Source organism: Salvelinus alpinus, chromosome 2, assembly GCF_045679555.1.
Source record: "Salvelinus alpinus chromosome 2, SLU_Salpinus.1, whole genome shotgun sequence".
Lineage (NCBI taxonomy): Eukaryota > Metazoa > Chordata > Actinopteri > Salmoniformes > Salmonidae > Salvelinus > Salvelinus alpinus.
This window is the reverse complement of record NC_092087.1, coordinates 48287968-48310347: the sequence shown is the minus strand read 5'-3', so window position 1 is coordinate 48310347 and position 22380 is coordinate 48287968. Positions and strand designations below refer to the sequence as shown.

Genomic DNA, 22380 nt, shown 5'->3' with positions numbered 1-22380 from the left:
GACCCGCTCACATTCATCTCAGGAGCTGCATCCTTCAACTACAGAGGAAGACACGAGTTGTATTCTTCTCTGGAGATTCATACCATTTACAGATTACACTGACAAGAACCATTTACTACAGAGAGAAAGAGGGAGAAGGGGGAGCGAGAAAGAGACTCACCCTCTTGTCGTCTATGACCTTGCGTACATAGACTGTGGCTTGTGCATACTCTCTCATGTCCCTCTGCTGCTGGAAAATGAAGCCTTCTCTGCAGTCCCTACACAACTCTGGACACACAAACACACAGTCAACTCACACAACACAGTCAAACAGTTCCTCTGCAGAGCTCAAAGAATCAAATCACAAACACAGCAGTCATGTGGGCTCAAATCTCACCAGGCTGGGTGGTGTACTCCACACTGGAGCCATTGGGCGTAGCCTCGCCGATCCGGCAGATGGAGATTGGCTGATCAACCAGGAAGTGTCTGCTGATCACCTCCCATTCGTCGGGCCAGAGAAGAGCTATACTGTGCAAAGGGAACACCACACAACATGAGACCAGGAGGGATGGATGATAAAGACCAGAGAAGTGCTGTATAAAACACAACAACTTGAGTCAAGAGGGGTCAGAGGTCGGTGAAGTCACTCACTGTTGGGCGTCTCCCTTTAACATGGAGTCGAAGGTGAACATGAAGCCTCTATGTGGACATAGGAGCAAACTGTTCCCTACGCTAGACACTGGGGTGGTCTTAGTGGGCCTCCTATAGACAGACACAGAAAGACAGAGTCAGAGACAGAGACATTCATGCCATCTGACTTTTTTTGGACTGCTTCACCATCCAAACTGTTGGATTTGGAAAGAACTTACCTGATGAACCTTCTCCACTCGTCCACAAAAAACAGAGGAACTATGTAGAGAATATCTGTCTCCTAAAACAAAGATGGGGTTCATCAGTATGTCAACAACATATTCAGTAAGATCCAATAGTATATTTACTCTAAGAATTGAAGGAAGGAATTGTTAGCCATTTTATTACCAGCGTCCCAGCAGTCGTTAGCCATTTTATTACCAGCGTCCCAGCAGTGGTTAGCCATTTTATTACCAGCGTCCCAGCAGTGGTTAGCCATTTTATTACCAGCATCCCAGCAGTCGTTAGCCATTTTATTACCAGCGTCCCAGCAGTCGTTAGCCATTTTATTACCAGCGTCCCAGCAGTCGTTTGCCATTTTATTACCAGCGTCCCAGCAGTCGTTAGCCATTTTATTACCAGCGTCCCAGCAGTGGTTAGCCATTTTATTACCAGCATCCCAGCAGTCGTTAGCCATTTTATTACCAGCGTCCCAGCAGTCGTTAGCCATTTTATTACCAGCGTCCCAGCAGTCGTTAGCCATTTTATTACCAGCGTCCCAGCAGTCGTTAGCCATTTTATTACCAGCGTCCCAGCAGTCGTTAGCCATTTTATTACCAGCGTCCCAGCAGTCGTTAGCCATTTTATTACCAGCTTCCCAGCAGTCGTTAGCCATTTTATTACCAGCGTCCCAGCAGTTATTAGCCATTTTATTACCAGCGTCCCAGTAGTTATTAGCCATTTTATTACCAGTGTACTAGCAGTTATTACTTGTTATTAGCCATGTACTACCTACTGTTATTACCTGTGGCCACTTGGTGAGTGTGGGCCTGTTCTTCTCCTGGAAGAGGTTGAGTAGGGAGCTCTTCTGTTCTGACGCCATCATCCTGTTCAGAGCCTCATTCTCCTTCCCCTCTCGCTCCAGCCTCTACAAGAAAACACAGGGATATCACACAGTTAACACATTCACATTTTAGTCATTTAGCAGACACTGTTATCCAGAGTGACTTAGAGGAGTAATTAGGGTTAAGTGCCTTGCTCAAGGGCACATCTGAATTCCCACCTAGACGGCTCTAACCAGCGAACTTACGGTTAGTGACAATGCTCTTAACCGCTAGGCTATCTGCCGCCCATTAATCGTTTTTAGTTATTTTTTTCTTCACAAGGCTAGAAGACACGAGTAGGGAGAGATTTTTTATTTTATTAATTTTTTTACAGTATCTCTAATCCCTCCCACCACATCCGTCCGTCCGTCCCTTCTTACCAGGCACTGCTGACAGGGCTCCTGTAGCTGGGTGAACTGGGGGGCTTTGGGGAAGTACACCCTCAGTTTGGACCACACCTCCTCAGTCACCAGCCGCCGCTCGCTCTCCAGGATACTCAGACCGCCGTGCCGACAGAGGATGTCCTCATTGAAGGTCTTCATTTCCTCCTCGTCTCCGTCCAGGTTCTCCGTGCCGTACTCTGGAAACAGACAGCAATAGTCAAACAGTGGGCAATGCTTTGATAAAGACAAGAATGTTATTTCTCACCTGACTCTAATAATAATAGTGGAGTTCTCTACTCCACCTTCAGTCATCGTGATAACTGGTCGTTTTCCAAGTTGTACGATTTGTGATCTCTGCTGGTTTGTGTACCTTTAGTAGCAGTGATCTCTGGTCCCTCTCCGTTGGTTTTGCCGTTGCTGTGTTTGGTCTCCTCCTCATCCTCCTCCAGCTGCTCCAAGGCCAACTGTCTCCAGCTCCGCAGAGACGTCTTGCCCGCCCAGTACCCCTCATCACTGTCGGACAGGGGTGAGACGTAAGAACACACACTTGCACAGGATACAATTACTAGCTGCAGTATTAAAACTTTAGTATTTTTTTTTAAATAAGTGCATTCCGCTTACTTACAAAGTTATGGTTATTTTGACCAACTGTTTTACGGACACAAAATGTTGCCATGAATCTGAGGGAGTCAGCGGTTACCTTTTGGGCGGGCACTTGACAAGGTTGGTGACTTCTTTGTAATCCTCGGCCAGCTGGTTCTTTAGCCGCAGCACTCTGCATCTCTGCCCCACACATTCCTCACAGAGAGTTGAGCCTGGACACACAGGGTCACACACAGAAGAGGTCAGAGGTTGCAGAGAGGAGCTGAGAATATCCACTGCACGTCAGCCATTGCAATGGCTCTTACAATCTAGCCTGGGTCCTCCTCCATATTTGTCGAAGAGAAGCTCTGCAGCTTTGACGGAGATCCTCTTGGCCTCCCCCACCTTGTCGGGGTGCAGTTTACCGTGAGAACACAGGAAGTTGCCGTTGTCGATTTCTTTGGTGACCGTCGAGTCATCCAGCCATTTCTTCAGCCACTCCAGAGGCACAAACTCATACTCTTGGCCTGGAAGAAAAAAACACAGAAACATGCAGGGTCTGACATTAACAACGGGCCGCAGGCCCGGGGCCAGTAAAAACATGTTAGGCTGGTGGATTTCGTCATTCACTGGCCCGACCGGACCAGTAACTTCAACGCATTTTGCGTTCCAGTTCGACATCAAATAAAAATTGTCACATACACAACATATTTAGCAGATATTTATTTTCCACCATAATTTGCAAATAAATTCATTAAAAATCCTACAATGTGATTTTCTGGATTTTTCCCCCTCATTTTGTCTGTCAAAGTTGAAGTGTACCTATGATGAAAATTACAGGCCTCATCTTTTTAAGTGGGAGAACTTGCACAATTGGTGGCTGACTAAATACGTTTTTGCCCCACTGTATGTGCTATAGTAGTAAAGGACAAATTCAATGTTTTATCAAATACATTTTTTTCTTAAAAAATGTTTTTATACCTAAAGGGGTCCTACAATTCAAAATAGCTAAAAGATCCATGGTATATCCATCTCAAAACAATTCCATATGTATTTTTGCTATAGAATAACAACTCGCACATGCTCATACTTTTTCAGTTCGCACATTTATTTTTAGGCACATAGGCGAGTAAAATGGTCACACTGTAGAGTCTTGAAATTCACTCACAGAGATGATGAAGGAGCATCATGCTCCCCCCTCCTCAGTGTAAAGAAATTAGACTGCAACCATCCACAGCACACACAAATCACACTGCCCACAGGTACTGGGAGGCGGGACAGATAGACTGTCAAACTAGCAGTCTTTCCCTTGTGTCGCTCACTTTGTGACTGACAGGCGCCTGTCCTATCAATAGATCGCTAGAAGATGCATATCGTTCATTCTTGCGAGAGGGCTTGGCTGACTTTTTTCTGACTAGCGAATTGAAAAGTAGCGTAGTTAATTTAAGTGGAAAAAGTCGTGGGCTGAAAATTAGTCGGTTTAGCCAACTGCCAGCGCTAGTGGAAAACACTGGCATTAAACATCATCATGAACATAGAACTACTTCCATATTGCAATATTGTGATATGTCTGGGGTAATGTTTTTACCAACCGTCTTCCGCAGGTAAAAGCTCGTAGAGTTCCTTCACCTCTTCGTGCTTGGCCTTGCCCTTGTCAACGCTCTGCTTGCGCATGTCGGCCATTTCCAGGCACCACTCTTCAAACTTCCTGTTGTCTCGGTCCACCAGCCTCCCCAGAAAGCCTGGCACAGATAGAGGGCTCCCACTGACATCACAGCTCCCATCGCTGGGTTCAAAGGTCATACAACCACAACATTCTAACCAGGCCTCTGCAGCAACAGGTAGTGTACCATGCACATTTAGGCAATTTTACAATAGCAGGGAATATCGAACTACACAGTTCACTAGGGAATAATCTTACTAGAGAATAGCTTTTACCACCTATACATTTATTCTTAACTATTATTATCTGGGGTGTTGACTTGTTGACTATTTGAATCAAGTATGTCAAAGGTCTGTACACACTGCAGCCCTTTAGCTAGCTCAATTCTTACCTTGCACATAATGTATTGTACTACAGTAATCATCAGGTGCAGTACAGTAGTTAGATCCTCACCTGGCACCTCAACGTTGGTCTCCATGGGGTCAGTGTCCTCCTCTCTCTGGCATTTGTACACCAGCATGTAGGCGTTTCTGGAGCAGTGATATCCTTTACTGCACTTGGGCTTACGGGTCTGGGACTTCACCGTTTCGGCTGGAGAAAGACCAGAAGAACAGCAGAGAATGCGTATAAGAGAAAAAGTGATCAAGAGTGGAAAGGGTGGGACTTTTACCACTAAACAACTGTCCATTTTTAACCAAGATGTATTACAAAACAATACTGCTACAATTCAGGGAAGTGAAGGGAAAGAAAAGGGAGGAGAGGTGAAGGGGGTGCATATGGACTAAGGAAGGGAGGAGCAGGGACTCAGGGAGGCTCACCGATGTCCTCCTCGATGCCCAGCTGTAGCTTCTTGCCTTCCATCTTCTCAATCTCCTCGTCGTTGAACTTGTACCAGTCACTGGTGCGGGCGTCTCGCACGTGGGCGATGTAGTGACCCGAGTAGGCGCTGACCCCGCGGTGGATCAGGACCGCACTCAGCTCGTACACACACTTCTCATCTTCTGGGGACGTCACCCAAAGAGGCCCAAAAAACAAACAAACACACACACACACAGACTAACCAACTTTCCACAGCATGGATTATGTGTGTCTGCAGCCTTTACCATGGGTCATTCCATTTGATTCCATTCACTTTTTGACCCCACCCTACCATGAGACATCCATGTCTTCATAACTGGAAAAGATAAATGGTTGAGTTTGATACATTTAAAAAAGCAAATCTTACATCTAAAAATGCGTAAAATCTGTTTTACCATTTTCACATATGTAGCTTATTTGACATTTGAGGCGTTTGGTGTTGTGCCCATCATCGGTTGAGGCACAGCATACTCTTGAATTCAGGATGGGTGTCATTTCAATCATAGAAATATCATTGATAGAATGGAGATAACCCTTCAGACCACCACAATTTAGCTAGTAAATCAATCACATTATATTTGAATGACATTTTTTTACTTCCAATTACTACCACAAAGATGGCCGCCGTTCCACCCACCATTGAATGTAGACCTAAATGGTCATGTCTATTCGATTGTCTATATTTTTATGATTTCAATTGTTTTCCTATGGCAGATTGACAGTGTAATTTTAAACAAATTATATTCCCATTCAAGTCAGTATGTCTGATGCGTGGGCCTCCAACCATCTTTGTGCTACCATTTGAAAGTTGAACATTTGAATTGTATTCCCATTTTAAAACATTTATCAGCCAAAACATGACACCCACCCTGTATTCAAGTACATGCTGTGTCTCAACCGATGGCGGGCACAACACACTTCAGATGTCAAATAGGATCCAAGTAACATATGCAAAAATGAAAAACAAAATTGACTTTACGCATCAAATAGTTTATGTGAAAGGTAAACAAATGACTTGATTTTTTTTTTTAAGTTTTACATTATCAAATTGATAATGTCAATCGTTAATTTTTTTCCAGTGATGAAGACATGGATGTCTCATGGTATGGTATGCAAAATGGGTCACAAGTCTAAAAAGTAACTTTTAGACCATTTGTACCACAGGCAAAAATGCATAGAAAGTTTCATTCAAATCAAAAGGGGTGCAGTAAAAAGTGATTTAAATCAAATGGAACAACCCTCACACCATTGTCAAAAATACTTTCTCACAGAACTTCAGTCATGTAGCGCAACATGGGCTATTCTCGGATGACATTTAAGTGCAATCAAAGAAAAATACATTTAAAAAAAAATTACGCTCTTCACTGCCCAACTGATTGTTTAGCTGAAGGTGTCCTATAAATAACACTGTGCCAAGTGACAAGTCTCTGTTGTGGTATTTTCTTACTGTATTAACATGTGACACGAGGTCTCTAGCAGCGTTCTCCAGTTTTCATTTCATTAATGAAATGTGTTCCTGGTTACAATTGTGAATTGAACTGACCTGAGGGTGTCAGCTTCCCATATTAGGTCAATACTGCCATCTACTGGTCATTTTTAAAGGTAAAATATGTCTGTCTCCTGCACCATAAATGGCATTTAAACAAGAGAGAATCAATTAAATGGAAATCATTTGTAATACAACAAAGTAATGCATTTAATTTGTATAGGTTTAATGTGTCAACATTTATTGATCTTGAATCCATTTATCTTGAAATGCAATGTCTGCAATATTGTCTTTCAGCCAGCTAAGAAACTTATTTTCTCATTCAGCTAAAGGTCTCTACCAGCAGGAAAACACATTTCTTCATTTGATCCTAGTTGGCTTTTGTATGTATGGGTGTCATGGCAACTAAATAAACAAATGCTAGCCTTCATGACCTAAATTGAGAGATTTTCGAAGAAGTGACAAGCCAGTCGGTCGTAGCTAGAATAATTAAAGAATGTAAACAGTACATTTGGTCACATGTAGGAAGTAAGGCAGTCTTTATATATCACCAAATATGCACGTAGAGTCATGAAATGTTGTATTTGTACTCTTGAATGTGTTACAATGTATGATGCCTACATTTTTTGCCAGAGGGATTTAAATCGTCACGAGAAAAGAGGGGGAAATAGGTCACGGGTAAGCGTGTCCGAGCTTAGAAGATGACGCGCTATCCATCTTTATCATTAATTATTTGGTCACAAGTATAGATTGAGGACAGCGTGTTCTGCCATTGAGAGGCTGGCAATACCTTTTTCCTCCAGAAACGGGCCCATGTCCAGCTGCTCTGGGAAACTGATGAAGGTGTTGAGCTTCTTCTTGTGACCCGTTTGTCTGGAAACCAGAGGAGGAAAGACAACATTCAGCAACACCACCTCAGTATATGGCCACTACTCAGGGTAGGTAGTTAAGAGTGGCAGACATGAGACTACAAAACTACAGACGGAATGAATGAATCAAACTGACCTGTCGAAAACGAAACGCATGAGCTGCAGGTTGAGTACCCGTGGGAGGCTGTGCAGTTTGATGCGTCGAGCGGCGTTCTGTTTGCTCTGGCAGCTTTCACAGAAGTAGCGGTTGTCACCATCTAACTTCTCCTCCTGCAGAGAGAATTCACAGGATAATATAAAAAAGTAACTCAAATCAACAACTCACAAATGTTGTTTTTTTAACTGTAAGATGCTGTTGAAACATGCTGAATAGATTTTTATGAGATGCCAGAAGAGCGCTTTACTTAGTTGTCAGGTCCTTGCTTATTTTGAGAGCTGTGTTAGCTAGCAAATGTTGTGATATCTTTAGTGTGGCTAGCAGGTAAGAGCAATGACGGCCCTTGTAGGCTAAATACAGCTGGCAAAATGTCTTATATTAACAGAGAAAATCCATGTACATGGTTGAAACATATTTACTAGTTTCGGGGTTCATCTGGATCTGTGAAGGTAACGTGTTGGTTGAGCTGATGTAAGGACGAACACCGGACGCACAAATAGTTCTGTGCGTCAGCGTGCAAAAAAAGGAACCATGATGAAACATAGCAACGTCGGAGCACATGTGCTGTGATTTGCGATGCTAAATATCATAACTTTTTGGGGCCTCCCGAGTGGCGCAGCGTTCTAAGGCACTGCATCGCAGTGCTAGAGACATCACTACAGAACCGGGTTCGATCCCAGGCTGTGTCACGACCGGGATACCCATGAGGCAGCGGACTATTAGCCCAGCGCCGTCAGGGTTAGGGGAAGGTTTGGCCGGCCGGGATGTCCTTGTCCCATCGCGCTCTAGCAACTCCTGTGGCAGGCCGGGCACATGCATGCTGACATGGTCGCCAGTTGGACGGTGTTTCCTCCGACACATTGGTGCGGTTGGCTTCCGGGTCAAGCGAGCTGTGTCAAGAAGCAGAACAGCTTGGCAGGGTCGTGTTTCGGAGGACGCATGGCTCTCGACATTCGCCTCTCCCGAGTACGTACCGGAGTTGCAGCGATGGGACAAGACTAACTACCAATAGGATATCACGAAATAGGGGAGAAAAGTAGTAAAAAATAAATATATATATATATATACAGTACCAGTCAAAAGTTTGAACACCTACTCATTCAAGGCTTTTTCTTTATTTTTATTATTTTCTACATTGTAGAATAATAGTGAAGACATCAAAACTATGAAATAACACATATGGAATCATGTAGTAACCAAAAAAGTGTTATATTTGAGATTCTTCAAAGTAGCCACCCTTTCTTTGCCTTGATGACAGCTTTGCACACTCTTGGCATTCTCTCAACCAGCTTCATGAGGTAGTCACCTGGAACGCATTTCAATTAACAGGTGTGTTTTCCTAAAAGTTCATTTTTGGAATTTCTTTCCTTCTTAATGCATTTGAGCCAATCAGTTGTTTTGTGACCAGGTAGGGTTGGGATACAGAAGATATCACTATTTCGTAAAAGACCAAGTCCATATTAATGACAAGAATAGCTCAAATAAGCCTAGAGAAACAACTGTCCATCAATACTTTAAGACATGTAGGTCAGTCAATTCGGAAAATTTAAAGAACTTTCTTCAAGTGCAGTCGCAAAAACCATCAAGCACTATGATGAAACTGGCTCTCATGAAGACCACCACAGGAAAGGAAGACCTAGAGTTACCTCTGCAGCAGAGGATAAGTTCATTTAAGTTACCAGCCCAAATAAATGCAGCCCAAAAAAATGCTTCAGAGTTCAAGTAAAAGACATATCTCAACATCCCCCCTCTGATAACCAGGTGGTGAATCGCATCTCTGCATGTCTGGCAGACATATCAGTGTGGATGACGGATCACCACCTCAAGCTGAACCTCGGCAAGACGGAGCTGCTCTTCCTCCCGGGGAAGGACTGCCCGTTCCATGATCTCGCCATCACGGTTGACAACTCCATTGTGTCCTCCTCCCAGAGTGCTAAGAACCTTGGCGTGATCCTGGACAACACCCTGTCGTTCTCAACTAACATCAAGGGCGGTGACCCGTTCCTGTAGGTTCATGCTCTACAACATTCGCAGAGTACGGCCCTGCCACACGCAGGAAGCGGCGCAGGTCCTAATCCAGGCACTTGTCATCTCCCGTCTGGATTACTGCAACTCGCTGTTGGCTGGGCTCCCTGCCTGTGCCATTAAACCCCTACAACTCATCCAGAACGCCGCAGCCCGTCTGGTGTTCAACTTTCCCAAGTTCTCTCACGTCACCCCGCTCCTCCGCTCTCTCCACTGGCTTCCAGTTGAAGCTCGCATCCGCTACAAGACCATGGTGCTTGCCTACGGAGCTGTGAGGGGAACGGCACCTCCGTACCTTCAGGCTCTGATCAGTCCCTACACCCAAACAAGGGCACTGCGTTCCTCCACCTCTGGCCTGCTCGCCTCCCTACCTCTGAGGAAGTACAGTTCCCGCTCAGCCCAGTCAAAACTGTTCGCTGCTCTGGCACCCCAATGGTGGAACAAACTCCCTCACGACGCCAGGTCAGCGGAGTCAATCACCACCTTCCGGAGACACCTGAAACCCCACCTCTTTAAGGAATACCTAGGATAGGATAAAGTAATCCTTCTAACCCCCCCCCCCTTAAAAGAGTTAGATGCACTATTGTAAAGTGGTTGTTCCACTGGATATCATAAGGTGAATGCACCAATTTGTAAGTCGCTCTGGATAAGAGCGTCTGCTAAATGACTTAAATGTAATGTAAATGTAACATCAACTGTTCAGAGGAGACTGACAGGCCTTCATGGTCGAATTGCTGCAAAGAAACCACTACTAAAGAACACCAATAAGAAGAAGAGACTTGCTTAGGCCAAGAAACAAACAGACAGACCGGTGGAAATCTGTCCTTTTGTCTGAGGAGTCCAAATTTGAGATTTTTGGTTCCAACCGCCGTGTCTTTGTGAGATGCAGAGTAGGTGAATGGATGATCTCTGCATGTGTGGTTCCCACCGTGAAGCATGGAGGTGGTGTGATGGTGCTTTGCTGGTGACACGGTCAATGATTTATTTAGAATTCAAGGCACACTTAACCAGCATGGCTACCACAGCATTCTGCAGCGATAAGCCAACCCATCTGGTTTGCGCTTAGTGGGAATATAATTTGTTTTTCAACACGACAATGACCTAAAACACACACCTCCAGGCTGTGTAAGAACTATTTGACCAAGAAGGAGAGTGATGGAGTGCTGCATCAGATGACCTGGCCTCCACAATCACCTGACCTCAACCCAATTGAAATGCTTTGGGATGAGTTGGACCGCAGAGTAAAGGAAAAGCAGCCAACAAGTGCTCAGCATATGTGGGAACTCCTTCAAGACTGTTGGAAAAGCATTCCAGGTGAAGCTGGTTGAGAGAATGCCAGGACTGTGCAAAGCTGTCATCAAGGCAAAGGGTGGCGACTTTGAAGAATCTCAAATATATTTTGATTTGTTTAACACTTTTTTGGTTACTACATGATTCCATATGATGTGCTATTTCATAGTTTTGATGTCTTCACTACTATTCCACAATGTAGAAAATAGTAAAAATTAAGAAAAACCCTTGAATGAGTAGGTGTGTCCAAACTTGACTGGTATATATACCATAACTTTGATTAAATAAAAATGGGAGAATTTGACGTTTTGAATCACACAGTATTCATGTTCATAACATTATCTACATAGTGTAGCCGAAATTTTGCAATTCCGTTTTCTGGGTCACGGAACAACACATTTTTGGTGGGTGGCCCTTGGCCTATGCCGGACGCCATCTTTATGCAGCTCCGCTATTACCAGGGGATATAACCCTGATATCATAATTAATTGTTATTTGCGGAACTCTGATGTCAAAATGCATTAATACCATCGGGAACACTGATGTCATTATACAATGTTTCAAGTTTCAATGTCACGTGCACAAGTACAGTGAAATGCCTTTCTTGCAAGTTCTAAACCCATTAATGCAGTATTCAATATAAATGTAGTACTAAAAATAACATAAGGTAGAACAAAAACACAAATAAAAAAAGCCATGACTAGCTATATACAGGGTCAGTTCCAATACCATATTTACAATGTGCAGGGATACTGGAGCGATAGAGGTAGATGTGTATAGGGGAAAGGTGACTAGGCATCAGAATATTTGATAAACAAAGTAGCAACAGCGTATATGATGATTGTATGCGAGTGTGTGTCTAGAGTCAGTATAAATGTGTGTGCGAGCAAATGGAGTGTGTGTGTGTTGAAGTGTCAGTGCGCATGAGTGTGTAGAGTCCTGTGAGTGTGCATAGAGGCCATGCAAAGATAAAAAATGTAATCCAAGGGTCAACTCAGATAATCTGTGTAGACATTTTGTTAGCTATTTAGCAGTCTTATGGCTTCATTGTTACCTTGGGGAACTGATGTCATAATGCATGGTTACCTTGAGGAACTCTGTGACACATTCTGTAAGGTTCTTGTGACCCTGGATGTTGAGCTCCAGTTCGTAGAATCGGGACGGCAGAGGAGAAGCACGACCACACTGGTTACACCTGTGATGTAAAGCCAGACAGAGAAACACTCAGGGACAGGTTTACTCAGTGTCCGTACCAGTGCAAAGTCTGCACCTATTATTTTTTTATTTTTTTTGCAGAGGTTTGAAATGTATCGGTGTTGTGTAGAAGTCTGGGTTGATTTAAGGCAAAAAAAAACAAGGTAGTGCAAATACGTTTTGATCTTGATCCAAAAATCATACATGGCAAAAGCGTGGCCCGGATAAAAGGATAACCTTTGCAGCCACAAAGCCAGAACCTCTAGTTAAAAACCCTAGTGTCCGGCCTGACACGGACAGTCCAGTTAACCTGACACAGCACTTTTCCATCTGCCTTTATGATGCTAATAAAAGACTGTTAAATCCTGTTGCATTTCTGACTGGCACCACCACTGATATCAAAGTACAAAATAGTCAGACGCTTGACTTTATAAAACCCAGCCATAAAGCAAGAAAGGACAAGGACATCTCTCGTGGCAACCTGAAGATTCCAAATTCTAACAAATAAAACTACAACTAGGTTGTTAGAATGTTATTTAAGTCTGATTAAAGTTGATGGCTGAATGTAGTCCTGGCTTACACAGTGACGTAAGACATCTGGCCACAGAACTGCTGCTGGATGACATTATGCAGGTTTGGATTCTTCTGTTTGGATAAGGTGTCCTCCAATAGCGAGAGGAAGAGCTTGGAAAACTCTTGAGCGTCCTGAAAGTGAAGGGAAAGAAGACAGGCAGGAGAAAGAAAGAGTAAAATAAATACGGTTTAAATTTTGTATTGTATTATTTGTTTTCCTCCTATAGCCACTATCAAAACAAATAAGCTTCTTCCAAACATTGTGAACTCTTCACACAGACTTTCCTGTACATGTAAAAAAGATCATTGGGCTCTACCTGCTGTTGTCCTGTGTCCAGACCCAGAGCCTTGACCAGCCCTGAGGGGTCGATGTACCTTCTGTTGCTGTTCTGTAGCAGTGCAAACAGGTACTGCAGGTGTTCACATATGCTGCGAGGCTCGTAGTCTGAGAAAGGGAAAATTGTGTTTCATCTCTACAATTTGGGTTTACCTGAGGTCATCTATACAGTTGGGCTGATCTCTGAGGGCTTGCACACCTGAGTCCATGTTGTGCTCCTCTGCCCTGGCGTTCTGACACAGGTACAGGGTCCTACGCAGCTCCAGGTTGTGGAACCACACCTGCAGAAATGTGTTGACGTAACACGTGGCACCCAGGTTTGTCAGACCCACAAACGTGTTCTAAGAGGGAAAAAGAAAGCGATGGACAAGTACAAACAAACTTTTCTCTTACTTAGCCAGTGTTTCCACATCAGTGCAGATCAAAAGGCAGACATTTTAACTTGAAGAGGAACTAAGTAATGTGGATTCACAAACAGGCAGGAGCACATCCTTGCAGATGTGTTCATGGTGAATGTTGTGGAGGTATGCCTACCTTGTCCCGGCGCTCCGAGTTTGGATCGTCAATGTTGTGGAAGGTGTTCTCGTCGATCTCTCCCAACCAGGCATGTTCACCAATACCAACAAGACAATTTGGGTTCCCTTTGCAATTCCTCCTGTAAAAGCAGTCAGCGGGAGAGACGTCAGTAGCCTAACAACTTCTTTCACACATTTTTAATCAAACATACACTACCGTTCAAAAGTTTGGGGTCACTTAGAAATGTCCTTGTTTTTGAAAGAAAAGCAAAAAAAAAATTTCCATTAAAATAACATCAAATTAATCAGAAATACAGTGTAGACATGGTTAATGTTGTAAATGACTATTGTAGCTGGAAACGACTGATTTCTAATGTAATATCTACATAGGCGTACAGAGGCCCATTATCAGCAACCATCACTCCTGTGTTCCAATGGCACGTTGTGTTAGCTAATCCAAGTTTAATCATTTTAAAAGGCTAATTGATCATTAGAAAACCCTTTTGCAATTATGTTAGCACAGAGGAAAACTGTTGTGCTTATTAAAGAAGCAATAAAACTGGCCTTCTTTAGACTAGTTGAGTATCTGGAGCGTCAGCATTTGTGGGTTTGATTACAGGCTCAAAATGGTCAGAAACACAGATCTTTCTTCTGAAAATCATCAGTCTATTCTTGTTCTGAGAAATGCAGGCTATTCCATGAGAGTAATTGCCAAGAAACTGAAGATCTCATACAACGCTGTGTACTACTCCCTTCACAGAACAGCGCACACTGGCTCTAACCAGGAGTGGGAGGCCCCGGGGCACAACTGAGCAAGAGGACAAGTACATTAGAGTGTCTAGTTTGAGAAACAGACACCTCACAAGTCCACAACTGGCAGCTTAATTAAATAGTACCCGCAAAACACCAGTCTCAACGTCAACAGTGAAGAGGCGACTCCGGGATGCTGGCCTTCTAGGCAGAGTTGCAAAGAAAAAGCCATATCTCAGACTGGCCAATAAAAAGAAAAGATTACAGAAGGGATAATCGAACCAAAACCAATCATTCCTTATTTACCGTGTTAAATAACACTAATATTAGAGCAATATTTTCTGTGAACAAATGTTTAATCTTTCCGTTATAATAAGGTTGGTAGCAAATTGGAAAATCGTTGTGGAAATCAGCTCAAGTTGACTACAAAATCCACAATGCTATGCTCTCTAGATGGGCTGGCTGGCTAGCAAGCGAACGTAGCCACACACAATAATACCAAAGACAATATAAAGTAGCTAGCTAGCTGTAAAATCACCAAAACACCCTGCACTATCAATTTAGAAGTCTACAAACTCAACATGTTGAACTTGCAGATCGATGTGCCTCACAGAGTGGAGTCTGACATTCGCAACGCCAGATATATTTTTGAGGAGATGGGAAACGTTGCCCATGCTACGTCAATGTGCCGCGCGTAGCATTCTGGGCGATTCTGGGACAAGGCGCGCTCTTTCAAGGAGTGAATGGGATTCTATTGGGCGCTAGCTCAAAAACCCAACATTTTATGAGATGTGAGATAATTAACTTGCCATCTGTAAAATCGTATAGCTTTGGAAACGTGACCCTACATACTTGAGGAAAATAGGTACGTTTCTCCACATATACACCGACTTTGAGAAGGGATTGCGTGACGCAGCATGACAACTTGAACGCAATTGGGAGACTGTCTTCTGGGTGGGGCGTTAAAAGTTCCTTCATTCATTCTTTGGATTCCTATCTCCTTTCTATAATATCATATCTGGCAACGGCACCATGCAATACACCCTGGACTAAAGAGGCTAGACCCTCCGATAAATTACATATTTCTCGTGGTAGGAATATCGCAAAAAATATGATCAATGGCTCATTCCAGAGAAGACATCCTCCTGAGTTATGACATTTACTAGTATTGAAATCTGAGATACAGCCTGGATTCGAACCAGGGACTGTAGTGACGCCTCTTGCACTGAAATGCAGTGCCTTAGACCGCTGCGTCCATGTGGTAACTATTTAACTGTACTAGAATGCTTAAAGGGCCACTAAAATTTGAAATATCGGTATCAGGTTTTTTGGCAAGGAAAATATTGGATCATATAGGCCAAAAATGTAATATCGGTGCATCACTATTATTTGTCAAACTGCAACCAAGCACCGATGATCATGTCACCAGAATAAGACCCTTGATATTTATTGGAAAGGAGCATCAAGCTCATCGCCTTGCATTTTCACCACCTTGTGAAGTTCATATTTCATCTCTAGCCTAATAAACTGCATGCTTTCCCGATGAGTCATAGTGGGAGGACCACACAACATGTCAATACGTGACAAAGTTTACTTCGGTATGATGTTATATCAATAATTGCACCAACATTTTTTTGCTTAATTGTCTTGTTTCCATCAGGCCTGTCACGGTTACATTTTTTATCCAACATCCACTTTACTCACGTAAAAAGGTTGGATGGAAACCTGGTTAATGAGGTCAACATTTGTCTCTTGTGATGCAGTTGACATGATAACAGTGTCAGAGTTTTGAACGACCCCCCCCCCCCCCCCTTTTGTTCCATGCTAGCTGAAGACCTAACTAGCCAGTAACTAGCAAACACCAGACACAGATGAAAGGGTAAACAAGTATCTTTGCCATAGACGAAGTGTAAACTTTTAATTATATTTGCTGACACCCTATAGTCAAATTTTGGCACCAATAGAGTAGCTATATAAAACCACACCCCTCTGCAAACACCTCCTGTTGGTTACATGGGGGTACTTATTTAAATTAGGTAAGAGAATATCATGTTACCATTGGTGTATTAAAATTAGCATTAGGGGGTCACTTTATCCACTTAAATAATCTTGACCCCTTAAATAATCCAGCCTCCCGAATACAAGTGTTTGACATGGGGGAGGGGACCAGTAGGCTAACTTTACGATCAAACGTTACTAATGTCCTTTTTCATACTTTGGTCATCATATTTCTAACTGTTTTTGTCCAAATTTCATGAAACATGATTTTGACTGTTCCATGGCAAGTAGTCCTTGTGCATAGAGTTCTATGGTTTGTTAAACTTGAAATCAATGGTTTTTGTTTGGTATACATTTTAAAGTAAAAAAATAATAAGTATTAGCGTAATTCCGTTACCAAGGAATTGTCTATACCATTCAGTAATGTGAATATCAAAATACTACAGGAAATGAAAACATGTCATGACAAGTGTCTCGCCTATCTTTCCATACATAGGCTACACAATGAGATTCTATGTATACACATGATATTCAACCGACTAGTTAACTACAAAATAATAAAATAGCAAAAGATAGTTGTGCAACACAATCAATTCACCCTTAATGTTCTCGCAACATTATAGCAGTTGAATATGACATAAAGGATACGTTTTGACATTGGGAATTGAAGTAATTAGCTAGGGGGAAAAACTAGGTAGCTAAACTTGCACATTTACCTGCATGCTCCCCTCTTGCACGCCGGTACACAGATTCGGTAAGCTATCTCAATATGTTCCCGTTGTATGTCCTCTGGTCTCACAGACTCGACCCAGCGCCAGGCTGCTTTCTCAAGCTGTACGCGAGGCGCCATTCTGCAAGAAAACAGAGCCTACCATGGGTACCCTGACAAAGAGGTGCCGAGGATGCTGCGGCCTAACTCGCGCTGCTACTGGCACAGCTGCAGTCACTCAACGTCGTTAGCAGGCTAACGTTAGCCAGTTGGCTAAATGTAGGGATCTAGTCGTCGGCGAAAAAAAGGCCAAACAAATACTGTACCTATAACGTTAATCACATCAGGCAAGCAGTTTAAATGCCATAAGACTTGAATTACACACTCTAAACATCCTTCCAACATACATAGGCTAACACTAGAATCATATCAGCTGATGCTTGTCGTAGCTAACTAGCTACCAATCATAATGTTAGCTAGCTTGTCAGATATTCCCCACTGCGAATAACTGCGTAGCTAGCTAGCTAGGTGTCAAGCTAACGTTAGCTAGCTAGCTACCCATCATTTCTTGTTAGCGAATATAAATATATTTTTTATTTTTTTAAATTAAATGTACATTCGAACCTTTCGTGCGTGTATCACAAACTTCTGATTGTGCAGCTGCATATATTTTCATATTTTATTCAGTTTGTTTTAGATTTAGCGCCCTTGCGTCAGTTTTTAAATAAATAATTTCCTCCTTCAGTTTTAGGCGCAAGTACTAACGCATGACATGCGATTGATGTCGACGCAGCTACGTAGCCACTTTCAAAGAAAATGCGGGGGACTCCATAAAAATAGAGAGGAAGAGGCGAAGCGAGAGGTTTTACCACAGATAGAACAATGAGACAGATATTTCACCGGATGTATAAATGTGAAGCATCCGCTTGTCGTTTCTACTCATTACCAAATATGACAGTGAGAGGCCCACTTGCCGGGAGTGGGAGAAGATGGAACGAGATGGATTTTGTAAGACATTCTGCAAATGTTGTCATCGATTAATAATTTAATGTCAACACAGTGTTCCCAAAAGTAGAATATGTTATGAACATAGTGAATTAAAGTTTAGTAGACTTTACCCTTTGTAAAAAAAAAAATAAAAAAAAATCACGTTGTTTAGGAGTGCAAAGGCTTATTGAGTTATTGCACAGGCGCACTTCACAGAGGAGGCGTTCCCTAACGGAAATATGCAGACGCATGCGAGAAGGCGCCAATAGGATCTCGCTAGCTCGGGCTTGGCTCTGCCCATCACCTTGCTTGTTCTACCCACGATGACTCTTTCTTCCCATTGGAAACGATAGGGTGTAGTCTATCTTGGTTTAGTTATAAGATATCTTTGGTTTTACTCTGCCTACGAAAATAAGCCCACGAAGTGAAGAAATCTTTGTATGGAGGGAAATGAGAGACTGCCATATTGGCATTCCATTCCATAGGAATTAATGGATTTCTTTATTATTTCATTCAGTTAAATGTTTTAAGGACAAAATTACATGTATTTAAGTAATTTTCTTGTTGTAGTGGGGACAGCAACATTAGTAATGTTTTTAGATATTTTTATTTTTATGCTTAGCTCACATAATATAATTTTGAAGTATACATTAAGGTATCTGTAATAGAATAAATGTGTCAAACGAATGTAGAAATTAATAAATGCATTTCTATAGCTTCCAAAATATTGTTTTTACAACGTGGGGGAGTGCCAAGATGGAGGCATGGTGGCTTCAACTCAGAGCCCCTATATAATATATTGGAGGTAAGTGGAAGCACATGGCATTTCGGCAACTTTGAAAAAACAACTTTATAGGATTTGTGCCTGTTGTCATAGAGATAGATAGAGGACTCATCATGGATATAGTTTCAGCTTGGACATTTGCCATTGAGGGCTTCCACCATTTAAAGGTAGTCAACTGGGTAGGGATTCCTATAAATTGGGGGCAATCAGCCAATGAGGAAAAAAATGGACTGCTTTAAAATGGAGATTGCCCATGGTATCACAGACACTATAACGGCACAGATACAAAGATGAGTCCTCTGTCTATCTCTATTGCCTGTTGTGTATCTGCCCTCTCACTGGCTAGAATAATCCCACCTGATCTTGCCTCCTGCCTGTCTTCCATCTGAGGCTGTGTGTTTGCATTGTTATAGTGGTCACTTGACTATCTTGTCAATATAATATAGTACCACAGTATGTCATAATACCAATAAAACCTAGCTGTCAAACAAGGAAATGGTTCCAATTGTTTTTCCACCATTCATTTTTCCATAAGGGATTTTATAAAGACTTAAAATAAGGGCTGTGTTTCATGTAGGCTTACCCTGGCGTGACGTTTTGAGAACCGTGTAAATCTCAATAGGACACGGTCACTTTTATCAGTATATTTGCCTGTATTTACCCCACAAAAATGAAATGCTAATTAGCTGCTAATGTGGCTGTCATAAAGAACTACAAATGCCAGGATGATCTGGATGAGACTGCTGAATCGAGGCAAAGGTAAGAATCTCTGGATGAACTATCTAATGTTAGCCAAATTTTGTAATAAATAAATTGGCTACATATCTTTAAATTGACAATTCTGTGAACTGTCTTGTGCAAGTTTTAAATTGACACAATACCTGTAAGCAAAGGTGTCAGCTGGAGATGATGTGCAGGAGCTTGTAGGGATTTGTAGTCTTGCATGATGTCTACTTTGATACTAATTAGCATTTGATAATCAGAGAGTAAATAAAGCAGAATATATATATATATATATATATTGAGAGAAATTTACATGGTTATCAAAACGTCTCGTCAGGGTAAGCCTACACGAAACACAGCCCTTATTTAGAGTTTCTAAAATTCCCTATGGGAAAAAATTTATGGTGGAAAAACAATTGGAACATTTCCCTGTTTGACTGCTAGGTTTTCCCTGTTTGACCGCTAGATTTTATGGGTATTAAGACACCTCCACAGTGGGGCTCTGCTAAAATCCTGCCACTTTGATACAGCTACGACCGAAGTGACTTGTCGTAGGAGGTTAGGAGGGTCCTCACTAGTTATTACAGCCACAAAGTCATGGCTTAACCCCTCCTATTTCTACAGTTTATCTTCTTCAAATCTGATTATAAACCTAACCACACTGCTCATCTTATGCCTATCCCTAACCACAAAGTTAATTGTTGTTTTCATGAATTTGTACAATAGAGCCAATTTTGTGACAACCAGTTAGAGAGCATTTTCCCAACCCCTTTCCTACTTTATTTATTTTATTTAACCTTTTTTTAAACTAGGCAAGCCAGTTAAGAACAAATTCTTATTTACAATGACGGCCTACACCGGCCAAACCCGGACGACTCTGGGCCAATTGTGCACCGCCCTATGGGACTCCCAATCACGGCTGGTTATGATTGCTAATCTTAACCTAATTCTCCTTGCCTGCTACATTAATTCTCATAATCATCTGTTATGGAAAAGTAATGTCCAGTCTAGCTGTATCTAAGTTTTTAGGGAATCTCAAAAAGCAAGCGGCTGAAGTTTTTTCTCCTCGATTTATTGGAGGTTGTGACTAGATAGATTTTAGCTACGACTGGAAGTGTATTTTGTTAGCAGATTAGGAGAGCAATTTAACTAACCCTAACTCTTTTCCTAACCTTAACCTCAGTCTCCTGACCTGCTACGTAAGTTCTCCTAACCTACTACGAAAAAGTAACTTCCGGTCGTAACTGTATTCCACCTAGTCAGAACCATTATTGGACGCATTCGTCCATGATTGAATGAAACCTTGATTAGTGCTATCCGGAATTCTTGGGACGTCCCTACCCTTAACCTAACATTAACCATAATCCTTACATAACCCTAACCTTAATCCCTACCTTAAAGGTAGCCTCAGCTAAATATAGCACCACATATATTGAGATGAGCAAGATGCAAGACTTCGCTCTCACACAGCCACACACAGTATCTATCTGCGCATGTTTAATGTAACACACATACATTATTCATTTCGGTTGTCTATCCTGATGTGAAGTTTGTTCTATAGAAAGTATTTGACTCTGTGTGCCACAGAAAGTATTTGACTCTAGCCACAAAATTAAGGAAATTAGAAGGAGGGGAAGAATTTCGGCAGGCAAGAAAATTGTCTTGTCGAACCCCCCCAGGCAACCGAAATGAATAATGAATGTATGTGTGTTATATTAAACAGAGGAGGGAGTAAAATGTAGGCAAGCAGTAAAAATGTTAGAACAACTACTAGTCGAATAAGACATGGGAGAGATGACGAATTTTGTCAAAGAGATTTATTTATGGACTAATACACTTGAGACAAATAGCCAAACCGAAAACTGCAGACATTACTAGTGCCACCCCCGCGATCAAACCGACATAAAAAAAACTAATAAAAGGCAGCCTAACGTGATCAGAAATCGCAACTAGCAAGCAAGTCGCAGCAATGAAGAATTGAGTGCGTGCGCATTCACGCGAGGGTATGGGGGGGGGGGGGGTGTATTCTCGCGAGGGTATGGGGGGGGTGTATTATGGTAGGGGTGAGCTTTTCGGCACAGCACCGGGACATCCCAAGTTTAGACTTAGAATACAATAGATTGCGTCTCTTATTTCATTAGCTGTAAACTTCATATGCGTTTCCAATGGAGGAGAATATACTGTACTGTATAACTCCACTGTTTCAACCTGGGAAATACCATGCAGCAGTTGTAGGATAACACTGGTGATATAGGCTATAGTTCAAATCAAGTTGTATTGGTCACACATAGTTAGCATATGTTATAGCGAGTGTTGCGAAATGCTTGTGCTTCTAGTTCTGACAGTGCAGCCATATCTAACAAGTAATCTAACAATTCCACAACTACCTAATGCACACAAATCTAAGTAAAGGAATGGAATAAGAATATATACATATAAATGTATGGATGAGCAATGAATGAGCGGCATAGGCAAGATGCAATAGATTGTATAAAATACAGTATATACATATGAGATGAGTAATGCAAGATATGTAAACATTATTAAAGTGACAATTGATCAATTTATTAAAGTGGCCACTGGTTTCAAGTCTGTATGTAGGCAGTAGCCTCTCTGTGTTAGTGATGGCTGTTTAACAGTCTGATGGCCTTGAGATGTTGTTTTTCAGTCTCTCGGTCCCAGCTTTGATGCACCTGTACTGACCTCACCTTCTGGATGGTAGCGGGGTGAACAGGCAGTGGCTCGGGTGGCTGTTGTCCTTGATTATCTTTTTGGCTTTCCTGTA

General features: G+C 42.2%; 1 protein-coding gene across 3 annotated transcripts in view; it reads right to left on the bottom strand.

The window, feature by feature from the left end:
* Positions 1-18016, bottom strand: part of usp48 (ubiquitin specific peptidase 48) — a 24474-nt gene extending 6458 nt beyond the window's left edge. Inside the window, exons 1-22 of one of the 3 annotated variants that reach the window (XM_071382643.1) lie at positions 17726-18016; positions 17109-17243; positions 13664-13784; positions 13329-13470; positions 13110-13237; positions 12800-12924; positions 12112-12220; positions 7690-7823; positions 7475-7557; positions 5159-5341; positions 4794-4931; positions 4270-4419; positions 3004-3204; positions 2796-2910; positions 2466-2608; positions 2093-2292; positions 1634-1756; positions 849-910; positions 631-741; positions 377-507; positions 161-267; positions 1-38 (exon numbers count right to left, since the gene is read on the bottom strand). The exon at positions 1-38 is cut by the window's left edge and continues 70 nt beyond it. In XM_071382643.1, the coding sequence (XP_071238744.1) occupies positions 1-38; positions 161-267; positions 377-507; positions 631-741; positions 849-910; positions 1634-1756; positions 2093-2292; positions 2466-2608; positions 2796-2910; positions 3004-3204; positions 4270-4419; positions 4794-4931; positions 5159-5341; positions 7475-7557; positions 7690-7823; positions 12112-12220; positions 12800-12924; positions 13110-13237; positions 13329-13470; positions 13664-13784; positions 17109-17242 (2678 nt within the window). In that variant the 5' untranslated portion in view covers position 17243; positions 17726-18016. Of the gene's footprint in view, positions 39-160; positions 268-376; positions 508-630; positions 742-848; positions 911-1633; positions 1757-2092; positions 2293-2465; positions 2609-2795; positions 2911-3003; positions 3205-4269; positions 4420-4793; positions 4932-5158; positions 5342-7474; positions 7558-7689; positions 7824-12111; positions 12221-12799; positions 12925-13109; positions 13238-13328; positions 13471-13663; positions 13785-17108; positions 17598-17725 lie in introns of those variants that run through there. The other 2 variants (XM_071382658.1, XM_071382650.1) reach the window with 2 other exon arrangements.
* Between the last annotated feature and the right edge of the window lie 4364 nt (positions 18017-22380).